The 18998-nt window shown below is 36.6% G+C and overlaps 1 protein-coding gene across 1 annotated transcript in view; it reads left to right on the forward strand.

Annotated features, from left to right (window-relative positions):
• Positions 1-690: 690 nt before the first annotated feature.
• Positions 691-18998, forward strand: part of TMEM156 (transmembrane protein 156) — a 55464-nt gene continuing 37156 nt past the window's right edge. The window contains exon 1 of the mRNA XM_007953536.2: positions 691-778. Coding sequence (XP_007951727.2) covers positions 691-778 — 88 coding nt within the window. The remainder of the gene's footprint in view (positions 779-18998) is intronic.

Below are 18998 nucleotides of genomic sequence, written 5' to 3' on the forward strand. Positions count from 1 at the left end.
TCAGTACTGTGCCTTTTTACTTGTCAACCTTGGGGCTTCTCAGCCTCAGCAGCCAACAGCTGTCTGTGTGAAGAAATGCCTCTAGCTCCAGTGCGCTGGGAGGAGGAGATCGAGCCGGACCCCAAGGTTGAGGGGCTTTCACCCGTCACCTAGAGCCTGGCACTTTGAACTTGGACTTAAAACCTCCAAATTGTAAGAATAAACTCCTGTTTGTTAAGGCCATCCTATTTGTGGTATATTTCTTGTCAGAGTGGCACTAGGTAACCAGAACAATAATCATTTAATGAATAAATGAATGACATCCATATAACCTGGATATGACTGACATCCATGCTTTTACTTTTGGTAAATATATTGTGGGTTTACATTTATTCATACAGATTGGTTAACATGGGAAAATACCTGCAAAATTAGATGAAACAAGACCCCTTGAGATAATATTATTTTATTTATTTGTTTAGGAGATAGTTTAAAGATATTTATCAGAGGATAGCTCTCTTAATGGAAAGTGACTCAAAATGAAGAAGTCTCAGTTCAAGTCCTTTTTTTTTTTTTAAAGTCTTACCCAAAAGGAAGTGAATATGAGGTGAACTGCATTAACTTAAAACACTACAGAGATGTAACTTAAAGCCGGAAGAAACATATCATCGATGAACTGGATGGGAGCACATTTGTGTCATGTGAATAGACATGGCAAAAACAGCCCTTCTTAAACTATTTGTGGCAATAGTTATCACAGTCATTTTAATTTTGCCAGAATATTTCACAACACCACAGGGTGAGTAGATAATCTATATTTCCTCTTTTAATATTTAAAAATAATGTCTGCTAATGAGTCTTCTGAAGACTTCTACATCTTAAAAATTAAAATGAGACTGCAATTTTAGTTGACTGTTACATAGTTCAGTAAGCTCATTCATACTACTCAATTATTACAGTTTACTTAAAAGTGAAAAGAAACATTAAAGTATGTCATTTAGATTTGAAACAATGAGTTTATAATAATCTCATTACATGATTTTGCACTTTGAAATAATTTCCTCAAAAGTAGTTGTAAATGTGTTTTTCCACTTTGTAATCATTTAACAAAGAAAGTGACATTTACTATATTAAAAATCACCACTATTTTGCACAAATAATTTACTACCACTTTTTGAAAAGGAAGTATATTTAGATATCTTCAAAATACAATTAAAATAAGATGAGTACAGATGTTTGTGTGTGTGTGTGTGGTCATGACCAGAGAAAAATGGAAGAAAATTAACTCTGAATATTTCCACAGAATTGTGATATGATTGTTGAAACCTAGAGTAGGAAAGCAAAACAGTAAAAATTTAAGCTGTTTATATGTGTTAATAAAAGATTTGAAAATGTATTGACATGATTGTCTGAATGGTAATTGTGCTCCCTAGCACTTAATAATTTAAAAAAAAATGAAAAAGTATGCCTTATCATTAAAAAGTTATCATGTTTGATTAAAATCTAGAGAAAAAATTATATTTGATGACTTGCTACAATGATTATTTAATGTTGCAAGTACATGATGCTAAGTAGATAGATAAAAATATTTTTCCTAATTATATTTGATAGCATATTGCAATGATTATTTAATGTTGCATATGCATGATACTAAAAAGCCAGATAAAAATATTTTCTTCTAAGTAAACACTATGACTATGCAATTTTATGAAGAACTGTTTTTCAAATTTCTCTTGATTTGCTGGCATCATGTTGCTTAGATTAAGCAACTATAGCATATATTTTAAATGCTTGATTTTACTGAGCAAAATGTTACAAAGAGAATTCAAATAAGGATAACCTATTTCAATGTTGAAGCTATTGTGTATAAGCTAAATAGGCTGAGAGCTCATAAAATAGTTTCCTAAAGTAGGTCATATAGAGATCTGGTAGGGTAGTGCCTAAGGCACTTGACTGCTAACCAGAAGGCTGGTGGTTCATACACACCAGTCACTCCTCAGAAGGAAGGTTGGGCAATCTACTTCCATAGTGATATCTCCTCGGAAATCCAAGGAGGGGTCGCTATGAGTCACTCCGACTGGATGGCAAATAACAACAACAGCATTGCAACAACAACAAAGTGTCTCCAAAAATTCAACTTAGATCTGATGAAAACTAGGTAGTAATCCCCACCCCCCAAAAAAAGATTTAATGAACTATTTGCTGAGTATTGGTTAGTATTTTATGATGACTGGTAACTATAAGAACATGTTATAGTTTTTCTTTTGGGGGCCAAGATTTCTCAAAGTGTGGCCTCTGGTGTAGTTGTGGGCAGAAGACGATTGAAATATAGGAATTTATGAAGGGAACAGTTGGGAGCCTTAGTGCCCCTATCTACTTGCTGGTAGGAGCAAGAGCTTTTATGAAATCCTCCTTAGTCATACTTCATTGGCCTGGAGCAATGTGTCAGTTCTCCCAGATCTTGTCAATGACCAGCCATCATAATGACTTTTGTTATCTTAATCTTAGTTTCATAACTGATTACATCAACTTCCAGCATTCCCTTTCCTTCCTCCCTCAGGCTTAAAATAGAATTTGTTTCTCTTTTCCTAGTCCAAGAACAAAATAGATATTTCCTGAAGCTAATTTTGGATTTACAGGAAGATTTTGTTTCAAAGAAATCCTAGTTGAGGCCAATAAACAAAAACGTTTGAAAACCACTACTTTAGCATGATGTTTTTTAGTGGTAAAAGGAATCAAGCACAAAACCACCGTAAACAGAAAGTTGATTATTAGGCAAAATGTTTTACATGTGTACTACTGTAATGATAATACTTTACATTTTTTATAATGGTTTATGGATCACCAAGAACATGTTCACTTGATTTCATTTAACAGAGTCCTAAGTTGATTAAACGATGGAGATTTAATCATATGTGTATGCTTTTTTGTTAGTAATTTTTGATCTCAGTAATTGTTGGTCTATTAAATGAGTTGGCTTGTCAACCTATGTATTTCATAAAGCAAAATACTGGGAAAAGTCATTTAGATGAAAAGGTAGGAGTGTTCTGGAAACGCTGAAATTAACCTGGAGAGTCCCCTGTCTTGTCTTACCTTCTCTATCAGGTACTTGGGTCTTCTTCTTTTTTAAATCATTTTTCTCTTGTGTTCTATTCACTCTAATTTCTAAGATAAATACTGTAAAATAATTTTTACTTATAAATTATTCACTGATACCCTGTCTTTAACATGTCAAATGAAGTCAAAAAGAATCTTAATGAGGAATAATGTATTCATGAGGTTTAATAGATTTTATTTCAAAATAATAAACCTGCTGAAGATGTAGGTTAAAAATAGAGCACTGCATTTGATCATTTTTCATCAAGAACGTGTCTCAGTCTCTGAATAATCATTAGGAGGAATATTCAAATATCACAATTACACCGTGTAATAAGCTATTAGGCTAACTTTACTAAAGAAGAGAGGCTTTAACAAATTCTTTAACGGTGCTGGAGATTTTCAATGAGTTTGCATTGGCATGCATACGGCAAGATATCTTATTCCCCAGCAGTGTTTTTAACCTTTCAGCTTATTACAAAGGCAGTTTATACAAGACACAGTAATTTATGTAATGGTTTGAAATACTTACGCTACATGTAGATAATGAAGATATAAAGGGGAATGGATATATTTTGTATCAGAAATTCTTACAGTTAAGGTAGCTGAATTGCTTCCAAATAAGAAACTTTCTTTGTTCTCATGTAAATCTCAAAAAACAAAACAAAAAAACAGCAAACCAAATTCAATGCCATGGAGTCAATTCTGACTCATAGTAATCTCTCTTTGGGTTTTCAAGGCGGTATCTCTACAGAAGTAGATTGTCCAGTCTTCCTTCAGAGGAGTAGCTGGTGGGTTTGAATTGTCAGCCTTCTGGTTAGCAGTCAAATGCTTTAGGCACTATGCCACCAGAGCTCAGTGATCCTTTATTAATTCCTTCACTTATCGAAACTGCCTACTGTGAGCTAAGAACTGTGCAAGACACCTGGGGATACAAAGGTGAAAAGGCAATTTCTTCTTTTAGGAGTTTTTAGCCCTAGGGGAGGATCAAATGACAACAAATTAAATGCAACATGGTGATTAAAATTATCTTCATCTCTCATACTTTGGTCATATCAAAAGGGAGCAGTCCCTGGAAAAGGATATCATGCTTGGTAAAGTAGAGGGTCAGCAAAAAAAAAAGGGAAGACCCTCAATGAGATGAACTGACACAGTGGCTGTGGTGATGGCCTCAAACAGTGAACATTGTGAGGATGGAGAAGGACGGGACAGTGTTTCATTCTGCTGCACATAGGGTTGCTATGCGTTGGAGCTGACTCTATGGCACCTACAGCAACAACTAGTAAAACAAGCCATCAGTTGCCTTTGAGTAGGCTCTGACTCATGGTAGCTCCCGTGTTTCAGAGTAGAACTGTGCTCTGTAATGTTTTCAATGGCTGATTTTCCAGAAGTAGATCACCAGGACTTTCTCGTAAGGTGCCTCTAGGTGTACACCCCCCCCGCTCCCGCTTTTTGGTTAATGATGGGGGAATTAATCATCTGCATTACCCGGGGACTCTAACAACTAAAATAGCTGTGTAAAAAGGTGCTATGGGAATGTAAAAGTTGCTTCTTGGCCTGTCTGGGGGAAGATGTTCATGCCATTTTAGTATGCAAAGAAAAATAACTGTTAGAGTTTGAATGGTCACTTAATATTCTTCCTTGCCTTCATGAGCAGGCTTTATTTAAGAGAGACAATTCAAATAAAATTTCCTCATATTAATATCTTGAGATTTTCTGAAACCAGAAATTGTAGTAAGTTAAACAAATATATGTACTTTCAAGGATGCCTGGTGATGTGGGACAGGAATAGCACAGAAGGAAACACCTCCAACCTAATTTTATCTAGCTGTTTTAAGTTCCTCACATACTTTTAAGAACCAAACTGGCATAAACTATGTTTACCAGTTTTCATTTCCCCTTCCATTTCACACGTTCTGATGGAAATGGCAGTGTAATGAGCAGTGAAACTAAAGAAAATGATGAATAAAAGAGAAAGAAATTTCAAGCACTTCAAACTATAGGCTAAACCCTGAAATATATGAGCACAAGGACACTTACTTAGGTCTGTATTATAAAAATAGCCTATCAAGTGTAACTGCAATTAATTTACCTGACGTGTTATCTTCTACTACTTGTCTGTCAGTTTGTCTTACTATGTGGTTCCTTGTGTGTTGCTGTGATGTGGAAGCTATACCACACTATTTCAAATATCAGCAGAGTCACCAAAGGTGGACAGGTTTCAGCAAAGCTTCCAGACTAAGAAAGACTACGAAGAAGGAAGAAGCCATTCACTTCTCAAAAAACTGGCCCCTGAAAACCTTATGAACAGCAGTGAAGCATTGTCTGATATAATGCCAGAAAATGAGCCTCTTTGATTGAAAGGCACTCAAAATATGAGTGAGGAAGAGCTGCCTCCTCAAAGTCCTAGATTTTAAGGACTTGGATGCAGTAAAGCTTTTGGGACCTTCTTTTGCTTATGGGGCACAATTTCAAATTAGAAGAAGCAGCTACAAACATCCATTAATAATCAGAATGTGAAATGCATGAAGAATGAATCTAAAAATATTCAAAATTGTAAAAACTGAAATGGAACTTGTAAAGATCAACATCCTAGGCCTTAGTGAGCTGAAATGAACTGATGAAATGCATTGGCCATTTTTATCAGACAATCATGTGGATTACTATGCTGTTGTTGTTGTTGTTGTTATGTGCCATCGAGTCAGCCCCAACTCATAGAGACCCTTCTTTGGATTTCCAAGGTGGTATCACTGTGGAAGTAGATTGCCCAACCTTCCTTCCGAGGAGGCTGGTGGGTTTGAATTGCCAGCCTTCTGGTTAGCAGACAAGTGCCTTAGGCACTATGCTACCAGAGCTTCCATTGGGAATGACAAATTGAAGAGGAATGCTGTCACATTCATCATCAAAAAGAGCATTTCAAGATCTATCCTGAAGTACAATGCTGTAAGTAATAGGATAAAATTCATACACCTACAAAAAGACCAGTTGAAACTACTATTACTCACATTTACACACCAGCCACTAAAGCCAAAGCTGAAGAATTGAAGATTTCTATCAACTTCTGCAGTCTGAAATTGATTGAACATGCAATCAAGATGCATTATGATTACTTTTCAATGGAATGTGAAAGTTGGAAATAAAGAAGAAGCATTGATAGTTGGGCAATACGGCCTAGGTGATAGAAGTGACGCCAGAGATTGCATGATTGTTTTCCAAGACCAATGACTTCTTGCTAAAAGAACTGAGGAAAAAATTCAAGCCTTAAATTGGAATATTTAAAGATTCTATGGGCAAAATGGGAGCTCTGGTGGTGTGGTACCTAAGGCATTTGACTGCTAACCAGAAGGCTGACGGTTCAAACCCACCAGCCACTCCTTGGAAGGAAGATTGGGCAATCTACTTCTGTAGTGATACTGCCTTGGAAACTGAAGGAAAGGTCACTGTGAGTCAGATCCTACTTGACGGCAGTGAGTTAATTTAGTTAGTTAGTTATGGGCAAAATGTTGAACAATGCAGGAAGCATCAAAAGAAGATGAAAGGAATACACAGAGTCACTGTACCAAAAAGAGTTCATTGACGTTCATGTATTGCTGAGCTGCCGAGACACCAGGACACGGAGTTGTTTCAGAGATGCAGTTTATTAGTGCTCCCGGGTGAAGTTCTCGGGCCCTTGCATCAGGGCCAGAGAAGTCGCACTCCCGGGTGGGGAGGATAGATTATTATAGACACATAGAGGACCTAACTGGGGACACTAAGGAAATGGCGGGGTCCAATTAGCTATCAGCACGAGTCTACACCTTATCAGCATATGGGGGTTTCACAGGAGGAAGTTTATCATTACATGGGACTTTCCAGCCTGGGCAGGTTCTACCACCTCGGCTGTATCAGGGCCTGACACCTGGAGGTACTAAAATTAACATACCCAGTCGCTGACTGAAATGTTGGTGGTTTGAGTTTACTCCAGCCTAACAGTTCAGCCATTTCAGGAGGTAGCATATGATCAAGAATCAGTGAAGGAAGGAAGTCCAAAATGCCCTGAAGGAACTGGCAAAAAACAAGATTCCAGGAATTTATGGAATACCAATTGAGATGTTTCAGCAAACAGATGCAGCACTGGAACTGCTCACTAGTTGATGCCAAGAAATTTGGAAGACAGATACTTGGCCAAACAACTGGAAGAGATCCATATTTGTGCCCAATCCAAAGAAAAGTGATCCAATAGAATGTGGAAATTATTGAAAAATAGCATTAATATCACACACACACATACACATACACACACAAAACAACAGAAAACCAAACCCACTGCTATCAAGTCAATTTGGACTCATAGAGACCCCCATTGGGTTTCCAATGCTGTAAATCTTTATGGAAGTAGATTGCTTCCATGGAATGGCTTGTGGGTTTGATTTGCAACAAAATGCCTTACCCATTTGCCACCAAAGCTCCTTCATTAATATCACACAAAAGTAAAATTTTGCTGAGGAGAATTAAAAAAAAAAAAATGGTTGCAGCAATATATTGACAGGGAAATTGCATAAATGCAAGCTGGATTCAGAGTAGGATATAGAATGAGGGATACAGCATGAAGAAGAATGTGGCATCAGGATTGGGAGAAGAGTCATTAACAACCTACAATATACAAATGACACAACCTTGCTTGCTAAATGTAAAGAAGACTTTAAACACTTATTGATGAAGATCGAAGAGTACTGCCTTCAATATGGATTACACTTCAACATAAAGAAAACAAAAATCCACACAATGAGACCAATAAGCAGCATCATAATAAATGGAGAAAAGATTGAAGGTGTCAAAGATTTCATTTTACTTGGATCCACAATCAACACCTATGGACACATTTGTCAAGATATCAAATGACTTATTGCGTTGGACAGATTTGCTGCAAAACACATCTTTAAAGTGTTAAAGAGCAAATATGTCCCTTTGAAGATTAAGATATGCTGGACCCAAGCTATGGTATTTTCAACAGCCTTATATGCATGTGAGAGGTAGACTATGAACAAGGAAGATTGCAGAAGAATTGATGCATTTGAATTGTGGTGTTGGCTAAAAATATTGAGTGTAGTCTGGACTTCCAGAAGAACAAACAAATCCATCTTGGAAGAAGTATAGCCAGAATGCTCCTTAGAAGTAAGAATGGTTAGACTTTGTCTTTTGTGCTTTGGTCATCTTATCGGGATAGACCAGTCCCTGGAGAAGAATATCACGCTAGGTAAAGTAAAGGTCAGTGAAAAAGGGGAAAACCCTCAACCAGATGTTTGACACACTGGCTGCAACTATGGGGTCAAGCATAGCAACAATTGTGAGGATGGCATGGACCGGGCTGTGTTTTGTTCTGTTGTACATAAGGTCACTAATAGTCGAAACCACCTCAACGGTACCTAACAACAACAACAACAACAAAAAGTTGTCCTTGTTCTCTAAAATGGTCATTTTTCTTTTTTTTTTTTTTTTCATTAACTGGCACATTAATGATACAGTCAGTAATCCTCAATGAAGTTTGGAATATAGTCTTTTTATGACGATTTTAACTTTGTAAATTTTATCAGATACTCATATTTACACATACCAGGTACTATGTCAAGTGCTTTTACAAACAATAACACATTTTAACTCATATTAAATATTTTAATCCTGGAGTGACTTTTCTGAAAATCTTTGGAAACAAGGAATAAAACGAGATGGATAATTTAGCATAAGACTTTACTTCTTGGATTTTCTGAATTATGATGTTTTTATTTAGGCTAATCATTTGATACAGTATTTTAATTTTTGTGAATTTTTGATAATTTGTGTCTGGAAAAAAATATAATACTTTTTCACAGCTTGGCAGAACTGGCCTTATTCTCTCATTAATTATGTTGCAATACCAATACCTCTGGCTTAGAATTCTTTTTAACTGCTTATCTCATTATTTGGTGGATAAATGCCCTCTTAGTATTTCTTTTCTGTTTTTATAGAACAAAATTATTTTCTCTAAGACATATTGTTTTTTTTATTCCTGTTACTACTCCATCTCTTTTCTCCATAGCACTTATTACCTGTAAAACTTACTTATTATGTGTATTTTTTTTTTATCTGACATCCCCAACTAGAATAAAACTCCATGAAAATGAAGATTTTCTCTGTTTTCTTCACTAATGGATTTCAAGCACTTAGGACAGTAGTCATCTCATTAGAAGGAACTCAATGAGTATTTGTTGACTGAGTGAATTTGCTGTGCTACATACTGTGTTGCTGTTAGGAGCTGTTGACTCTATTTGACTTATAGGTACCTCGTCAGACAGAGTTGAACTGCCCCATAGAGTTTCCTAGAATGTAATCTTTACAGAAGCAGATTGTCAGTCAGGTCTTTCTCCCGCAGAGCTGCCAAATGGGTCTGAACCACAACCACTAACCATTGCACCGCCAGGAGTTCTTAGTCTTGCTGTAAAGGAAATAAAAAGGGGACACTCATGACAAAAGCATTTTCCTTCTGGTCTTCAAAACCATCTTGTGATTTAGGCAGGCCAGATATTATTTATTATCAATTTTATCATAAACCTAGAACTCTTAGGCAGTGCAGTCTGTGAAATATACTTCACAGAATCTTTTACTTAAAAGACATCTGTTTCATTATTTTGAGTCATTTTCTTTCCATTTTCTTTGTCCAAGGGGAATTTGATAATGTGCCTTTGCTTCCCTTGTTTTGACAAGAAGATGAGAAGTCTCTTTCTTATGTCCCAAACCTGCCTTTCAAATACTGCTACAATAAGATAAAAGTCACCCTGCACTCTGTCCTCACTCCTCTGCCCCAGCAAACAATCTTTCTTCCTCAAATATTCTATGAATAAATCTGTATCTTCTCTAAACTCCCTTGCTCCCAAGCTGGTTAACACCACAGATGGATCGCTTATACACAGTAGGATATGTTTTTCTTCCTTTCCAATATTTTCAGACTTAAAAAGGAAACATAATTGCCTGACTTTTGCTATTAAAATTGATACTATTTTTGAGTCTATGTCAATTGTTAAAGAGACAGAGCTGTGCCCCAAGGAAAACAACACATCCTCCTCAATGTCTCTGTAAATTGGGCAGTTAAACCATAAGCTGTTCCCCATCCTGGAAGCTGACATTTTAAAATTGTTGAATTATGCTACAGAATATCCAATAATGATGAAATTTATTTTATTTATTTATTTATTTTGAGGTATGATTTACATAAATAAAATAGATCTGAAATGTTTAGTTTCATGAATTTTGACAATTATGTTCCTGGGTGAAAGATACAGAAGATTTGCATGACCAACTGCCCCCTGCAAGATTCCGCTTTCTCTTTCCAGTCAAATCTGCCCCCTCCCCCAGGCAACTTTCTGTTTAGTGTTGTGACTTCTTATACTTCATATAAACTGAATCATCAAACAGTGTCTATTTTTTTTTTTCAGTGTAACATAATGTTTTTGAGATCCATCTCTGTTATTGCTTGTATCAATACTTCCTTTTTAAAATTGCTAAGTAATTTCTTGTATAAAGACACCATAGTTTGCATATTCATTCATTGGGTTGTTTTCAGTATTTGGTTATCATAAATAATGCCATGAGGAACATTCTTAGGAGTTCTGGTGGCATAATGCCTAAGACATTTGACTGCTAACCAGAAGGCTGGTGGTTCAAACCCATCAGCCACTCCTCGGGAAGAAGATTGGGCAATCTACTTCCTAGAGATACCTTGGAAACCCAAGGAGGGGTTGCTGTGAGTCGGAATGGACTCAATGTCAGTGAGTTTGGTTTTTGTTTTTGACAAACATTCTTACTCAAAGTTGTCATGTGAACATGTTTGCATTTGTATTGGGTAACTAATAGTGGAGGGTAAGGAGCTCTGGTGACACAGTGGTTAAGGCATTCAGCTGCTAACCAAATGATTGTTGGCTGGAACCCACAAGCCACTCCATGAGAGAAAAATGAGGCAATCTGCTTCTGTAAAGATTAACAGGCTTGTGGGTGTTTGTGTCAATTCTATCCAATCGGGTTACTGTTAGTAGGAATAGACTTAATGGCAGTGGGTTTGCTTTTTGTTTTAGTACTGGAGGAACCCCAGTGGTGCAGTTGTTAAGTGTTAAGTGTCCATTCCATGGGAGAAAGATATGGGACACAACTTCTGTTAAGATTTACAGCATTGGAAACCCTATAGGGCACTTCTGCTCTGTCCTGTAGGGTAACTATGAATCAGAATGACAAGGTCAAAGAGCAGAACCGAAGATTTCAAAGAGCAGATCAAGCAGACAAAGTCAATAACTGTAATGAAATGTGCAAAGACCTGGAGTTAGAAAACCAAAAGGAAAGAACACGCTTGGCATTTTTCAAGCTGAAAGAATTGAGGAATAAATTTAAGCCTTGAGCTGCAATATTGAAAGATTCCATGGGCAAAATATTGAATGATGCAGGAAACATCAAAAGAAGATGGAAGGAATACAAAAAGTCACTGTACCAAAAAGAACTGGTAGATCTTTATCCATTTCAGAAGGTGGCATATGATCTAGAACCAATGGTATTGAAGGAGAAAGTCAAAGCTGCAGTGAAGGAATTGGTGAAGAACAAGGCTCCAGGAATTGATGGAATATCCATTGATATATTTCAACAAACGGATGCCCCACTGGAGACACTCACTTGATTATGCCAAGAGATTTGGAGACAGCCACCTGGCCAACTGACTGGAAGAGATCCATATTTGTACCCATTCCAAAGCAAGGTGATCCCACAGAATGTGGAAATTATCAAACAATATCATTAATATCGCACGCAAGTAAGATCTTACTGAAAATAATTCAAAAACGGTTGCAGCAGTATATTAACAGAGAACTTCCAGAAGTGTAAGCTGGATTCAGAAGAGGACATGGATATCATAGCTGTTGTCAGATGGATCTTGGCTCAAGGCAAAGAATACCAGAAAGATGTTGACTTGTGTTTTATTGACTGTGGAAAGGCATTTGATTGTGTGGATCATGACAAATTATGGATAACATTGAGAAGAATGAGAATTCCCGAACACTTGATTGTACTCATGAGGAACCTGTGCATTGACCAGGAGGCTGTCATTTGAACAGAACAAGGGGACACTGCATGATTTAAAATCAAGAAGGGAGTGCATTGGGGTTGTATCCTTTCCCCATACTTATTCAATCTATATGGTGAGCAAATAATCTGAGAAGCTGAACTATATGAAGAAAAACGTGGCATCAGGATTGGAGGAAGAATCATTAACAACCTGAGATATGCTGATGATAAACTTTGCTTGCTGAAAGTGAGAATGACTTGAGGCACTTACTGAAGAAGATTGAAGAATACAGTCTTCAGTATGGATTACATCTCAATATAAAGAAAACAAAAATCCTCACAACTGGACCAATAAGTAGCATCACAATAAGTGGAGAAAAGATTGAGGTTGTCAAAGAATTCACATTGCTTGGTTCTACAATCAATGCCAATGGAAGCAGCAGTCAGGACATTAGATGACATGTAGCACTGGGCAGGTTGGCCACAAAGGAACTCTTTCAAGTGCTGAGGAGTAAGGATGTCTCCTTGAGGACTAAGGTGCACCTGATACAAGCCATGATATTTTCTGTCACCTTGTATGCATGTGAGAGCTGGACAGTGAATAAGGAAGACCGAAGAAGAAGAGTTGATGCTTTTGAGTTGTGGTGCTGGTGAAGAATGCTGAAAGTACTGTGGACTGCTAAAAGAAGTAACAGATCCGTCCTGGAGGAAGTGCAGCCGAGATGCTTTGAAGCTAGAATGGCCACACTTGGTCTCACCTACTTTGGTCATGTTGTCCAAAGGGACCTTTCCCTGGAGAAGAAGGTCATGCTTGTTAAGGTGGAAGGTTGACCAAAGAGGGGAAGGCCTTCAACGAGATGGATTAACACGGTGGCTGTGACAATGGCCTCAAGTATAGCAAGATCATGGAGCTGGTGCGGGATCCGGAGGTATTTCGTTCTGCTGTGCATGGGGTCGCTATGAGTCGGAAACGACTTGACAGCACCTAACAACAACAACAATGAATCAGAATTGACTTGGAGGCAATGAGTATTGTTTTTGTTTTATCTAGGTGGTGTGGTGGTCAAGGCATTAGGCTGATAACCAAAAAGTCGGTAGTTCAAACCCGCTCAGCTACTCCATGGAAGAAAGGTAAAGCATTCTGCTTCCGTAAAGATTTAAGCCTTAGAAACTCAATGGGGGCCGCTATGATTTGGAATTGACTTGATGGCAGTGAGTTTGTTTTTTGGAAGTGATATGACTGGGTATACTTAATTTTATAAGAATCTTCCAAACACTTCTTCTAACTTGTTGTACTGGCCGTTTCTGTTTGCAAAAATTTCTTCTTTTCTCTTGTTTATATTTAATGTACTGAAACAATGACACTTAGAATACATACTCTCTGAAATAATTCATGCTTTTTCCAAAAGTGCCTCACAACTAATAAGCAGAGAATAGCCTAGGTGTTGGGAAAGTATGCCTTGATATAGAGGCATTTCTGGGGCTTCTATTATGTGTCACACAATCAAGATTTTATTATAAATTCTCACTTGTTTTTAAAGGTCAACAGATAGTTGAGATGTCTGTTTCTGTCAGTCATACCCTGAGAAACACTTCTGAAACAAAACATCTAAAACTTTGAGATAAAACATATTAAAAACATTTTCAAATGAGTAGCTAAACTGATATGAAAATTCCTCAGAGGTTAAAAACAACTAGAAATTACAAATTCAGATGGGTAAGCAGGTTTCAAAAAAATTAGTTGCCTCAGTACCCAACTGCAAACCCAAAACCACAGTGACAGAGTTGATGCTGACTCATAGTGACCTTATAGGACAGAGTAGAACTGCTCTACAGAGTTTCCAAGGCTGCAAATCTTTACAGAAGTAGACTGCCACACGTTAATCCCATGGAATGGCTGGTGAGTTTGAACTGTAGACCTTTTGGTTAGCAGCCTATTGCTTTAACCACAGCACCACTAATCAATTCCTGCTGTCCTAGAGTCTCAGTTTCATTGGGCCATCCATAGCAGAACAGAGAGAAAAGCCTAAACTGGGGTACTGGAATGGTGAGATGCTCTTTACATGAAAAGGCGATCTAAAAAAACTGTTTGACTGTGAGGAAACTTGCCCATCTTCACGTTGGCTGTGAATAGAACACAGAAAAAGTCTTTAAGAGATTTTACACACACACACACACACACACACAACCTCACTGCCATTGAGTCAATTCCAACTCATGGAAACCCTATGTGTTACAGAGTAGAATTGCTCCATACGGTTTTCTTGGCTAAACTGGTCACAATTTGGATACCAGGGGTCATTACCCAAGAGAATGAAGAGCACAAGCCATGAATTTAATTTAAAATAGTTTTGGTTTGATGGTACCAATAGACACCAAGCAGAGCCAAATAATAATCCTCTCTGAGGAAAACACCTTCAGATCAGGTCTCAAATAATTTCCTATGCAAAATTCTGAGGAAAATGAGCCACTATGAAAGTCATAAAGCACATGAAGACTCAACAGAAACAACAAACAACAGAATAAGATCTTTGAAGCATTCAGACACTGGAATTATAAGATACAGTATGTAAAGTAAGTATATTTAATGTGGCTCAAAAAATAAGAGTATTAAAAGTATGAATGAAAAACAAGACTATTCAAATGATAAGGCAGATGAGCATTATACTCTTTTAAAGAGCCATCTCTATACAGAATCAAACTGACAACTGGAAAGGTTAGATAAGATGCTTAGAGGGCAGTAGGTTTATGTTAATAGGGGAGCAACAATTTGGAAAAGGAGGGTGGGAATGGTTACATAACTTGAAGAATGTAATCAAAGTCACTGAATTGTACATTTAGAAACTGTTGAATTGGTATATGTTTTTGGTATACGGTTTCAGCAACTACAATTTTAAAAAATTATTTAGGAAAATAACCAGGCAAATTTGAAAAAGGACCAATTAGAACTTTTAATCATGAAAAATATAATAATTTAGAAACACCAGTAAGGAAATAAACAGATTAGATACAACTTAACAATGAATTAACTGAAATCCAGATCTGAGGAAATCACCGAGAATAGAGCACAGAGTTCCAAAGAAATAGGTAACATGAGACAGAGTTTAGGACACACAGAGAACACAGGGAGGTAGTTCTCATTAAAGTTGCAGAAGTTGAGAAGGGACCGAATGGAGAAGAGAGACAATATTTGATGAAGTAATGGCTGAGAATTTTACAGAACTAAAGAAAGAAATTCTCAGATTCAGAAAACTGAAGAGAATAAATAAGCATAAATTCTGTAGGACATGAAAAATAAAGAGATTTTAAAAACAATCAATGATTGTACAATGTTGCAGTCCCACCCATAATGTATTAGGGTTCCAGTTCATAGTGGCATTATTCATGACAGCAAAATGGAAACAAAACAAATCTGCACTATCAGAAGAATAAGTAAGTAAATTTTGATATTTTCAATCAAAAATATGTAACAAATAATTAACTATAGCTAGTTACATGCATCAACATGACTAAAATATATTAAGCAACAACAATAAAACTAACAATAACAAAAACAAACCCATATTACAAATACATAATACAATGTATTATATGTATATATATCACATATATGAAAAAAATGAAACAATATGTTACTTAGTAATGCATATGTTTTGGTAACAAGATGAAGGAATGATTAACACAAAATTCACCATAATGATTAATCTCTGGGAAAGAAGGAGGGTATAAGAAGGGATAGGTGCTTCAAAGACACTGGTAATGTCCTATTTCTTAAGCTGATTGATAAGTGTGTGGGTATTTGTGTTATTTTTATTATGCTTTAAATGGCACATGTACATTTCATATATGTTTACTAATAAAAACCAAACTCACTGCTGTCGAGTCAATTCAACTCATAGTGGCCCCTTTGTGGGTTTCTGGGAGGGGTTATCTCTACGGAAGTAGATGGCCCAATCTTCCTTCTGAGGAGTGGCTGGTGGGTTTGAACCACCAGCTGTCTGGTTAGCAGTCAAATGCTGTAGGCACCATGCTACCAGAGCACCTTTATATATGTTTAGGTATAATATATTTTTATACTAAAACTTTTGATACTTCTTTATTCTTACTCTTTTATTTTTGTTGTTGTTTTTAAAAAGGGAAAATAATTGACTTACCAATTTGTCCTATATTGTAATGTATTTTCCTAATTCTATTTAGTATTCTATATCCTTACATGGAGAGGTTACAGTCTTAGTGCTGGAGTAATTATGGAATGCATTTCTAAGTCATGGAGAGAGAATTTAGATGTCTGTCTCCCAGCAAAATTAATGGCAGTAGTTAAATTCATAAATCCTTTCTATGGAGATGAGACTGCAGCTCACCTGGTGACAAAAATGATTGAGTAGAATTTATTTATTTCTAAAAATGGTATCAAGGGAGATGTGCCCTCTATTTATTTCTTTTCCAATTGAGTTATTTTAAACTGAGCTTTAAAAACAATCATAAAATGACCTCATAGCAAAATATAAAGGATAGTCATCAATTCTGGAAAGCCCAGTTGGTCACTTATTGAATAAAAAAAATGCAATATTGACAGTATGAATTTCCCTATCTCACTTCTAAATCATATCATAGGAATATAAATTCAAGAAGTTGAGAATTTTCTAAGATAAAAAGTGTCAGTGAGGAAATGGAATGTTGGCAAAACAAGGTTTTCATATATTTTTGTAATGTAAAAAAAGCTATTGATTATAGAATTCCATCAGATGGTTCATTTTCATCTTTTTTCCTAGGACATTATCACTGAAGCAATCTTCTTCTTATTATTTTTATTACAGTTACAATTTAATTACAATATTGACTACAAATATATTGGCATTATAAAGTTATGTGAGTAAAATTTCATGTGCACCCCCGCAAAAAGGCCATTATAGCAATTCAACTATAACATTTTTTTATTGAAGGAAATTAAATCACAATTAATACAGAAGTAATTTCAAATATGGAGGACTGGTAATTTATCATTAAATAATAAAAGTATAATGTTGTCAAGTGCTGTCCAGTCAGTTCCAACTCATAATGACTCTATATACAACAGAATAAAACTGTTAGCTGGTCCTGGACCATACTCATACTTCTATGTTTAAGCTCATTGTTTCAGGCTTGTGTCAATCCATCCATGGAGGGTCTTCCTATTTTTCACTGACCTCCTACTTTACCAAGCACGATGTCTTTCTCCAGGGACTGGTCCCTCCTGATAACGTGACAAAAGTACATGGGATGAAATTTCGTCATCCTTGCTTCTAAGGAGCATTCTGGCTGTACTTCTTCTAAGACAGATTTGTTCATCTTCTGCTAGTCCATGGTATTCAATATTCTTCTCAAACACCATAACTCAAAGGCATTCATTCTTCTTGGGTCTTCCTTATTCATTGTCCAGCTCTCACATGCATATGAGGTGATTGAAAATACCATGGTTTGGGTCATGCAAACCTTAGTTCTCAAAGTGACATCTTTGCTTTTTAACACTTTAAAGAAGTCTTTCAATGGCTGTGTATGCAAAAAGAGACAGCTTGGGGGGCAGGAGTGCATGGGAAGGAAGGACACAGGGAAGAGATAACTATAGGAAGAAGTGGGAGGGGAGCTGTTGCATTATGGGAAATTGCAGTCAACATCATGAGACAAAGTATATGTGAGCTGCTGTATGGAAAATGAATTTGCTCTGTAAACTTTCATCCAGATCACAATTAAAAAAGAAAAAAGAAGAAGAAGAAGAAGAAGTCTTTTGCAGCAGATTTTCCCAGCGCAATATGTCATTTAATTTCTTGACTGCTGCTTCCAAGGGCATGGATCCAAGTAAAATGAAATTGTTGACAACTTCAATCTTTTCTCAATGTTTATCATGATGTTATTATTTTTCCAGTTGTGAGGGTTTTTTGTTTTCTTTATGTTGAGGTGTAATCCATATTGAAGGCTGTAATCTTTGATCAGTAAGTGTTCACTTTCAGCAAGCAAGTTGCGTCATCTGCATATTACAGATTGTTGATGAGTCTCCCTCCAATCCTGATGCTTTGTTTTTTTTTTCATGTAGTCTAGCTTCTTAGATGATTTGCTCAGCATACATATTAAATAAGTATGGTGGAGGGGTATAGCCCTGATGCATCCCTTTCCAATTTTAAACCACACAGCATTCTCTTGTTCTGTTTGAACACCTGCCTCTGGGTGTAGCTACAGGTTCCCCATAAGCACAATTCTTTGTTCTGGAATTCCCATTCTTCATAATGTTATCCATAGTTTGTTATTATCCACAGTCAAATGTCTTTGCACAGTCAATAAAACACAGGTACACATCTTTCTGGTATTCTCTGCTTTCAGCCAAGATCATCTGACATCTGACAATGATATTCTTTGTTTTACATCTTCTTCTGAATCCAGTTTGTATTTCTGACAGTTTCCTGTCAATGTACTGCTGCAACCATTTTTGAATTATCTTCACCAAAATTTTACTTGTATGTGATATTAATGCTATTGCTTTAAAATTTCCACATTCTTTTTGGCATGGACACATATATGGATCTCTTCTACTCAGTTGGCCAGGTAGCTGTCTTCCAAATTTCTTGGCATGAACATCTCAATGGATATTCCGTCCATTCCTGGAGCCTTGTTTTTCACTAATTCCTTAAGTGCAGCTTGGACTCATTCCTTCAGTACCATCGGTTCTTTGTCATATGCTACCTCCTGAAATGGTTGAACGTCAACCAATTCTTTTTGGTAGAGTGACTTGTGTATTCCTACGAAGGAGTTCTAAATGTAACACATTAGGTCATCATGAGTCAGAGGCTGACTGGATGGAAGCTAACAATAACAAACTTTACCTTAAATTGTAC

Source organism: Orycteropus afer, unplaced genomic scaffold (genome assembly GCF_000298275.1).
Source record: "Orycteropus afer afer isolate SDZICR_OR568_19922 unplaced genomic scaffold, OryAfe1.0 scaffold00399, whole genome shotgun sequence".
Classification (NCBI taxonomy): domain Eukaryota; kingdom Metazoa; phylum Chordata; class Mammalia; order Tubulidentata; family Orycteropodidae; genus Orycteropus; species Orycteropus afer.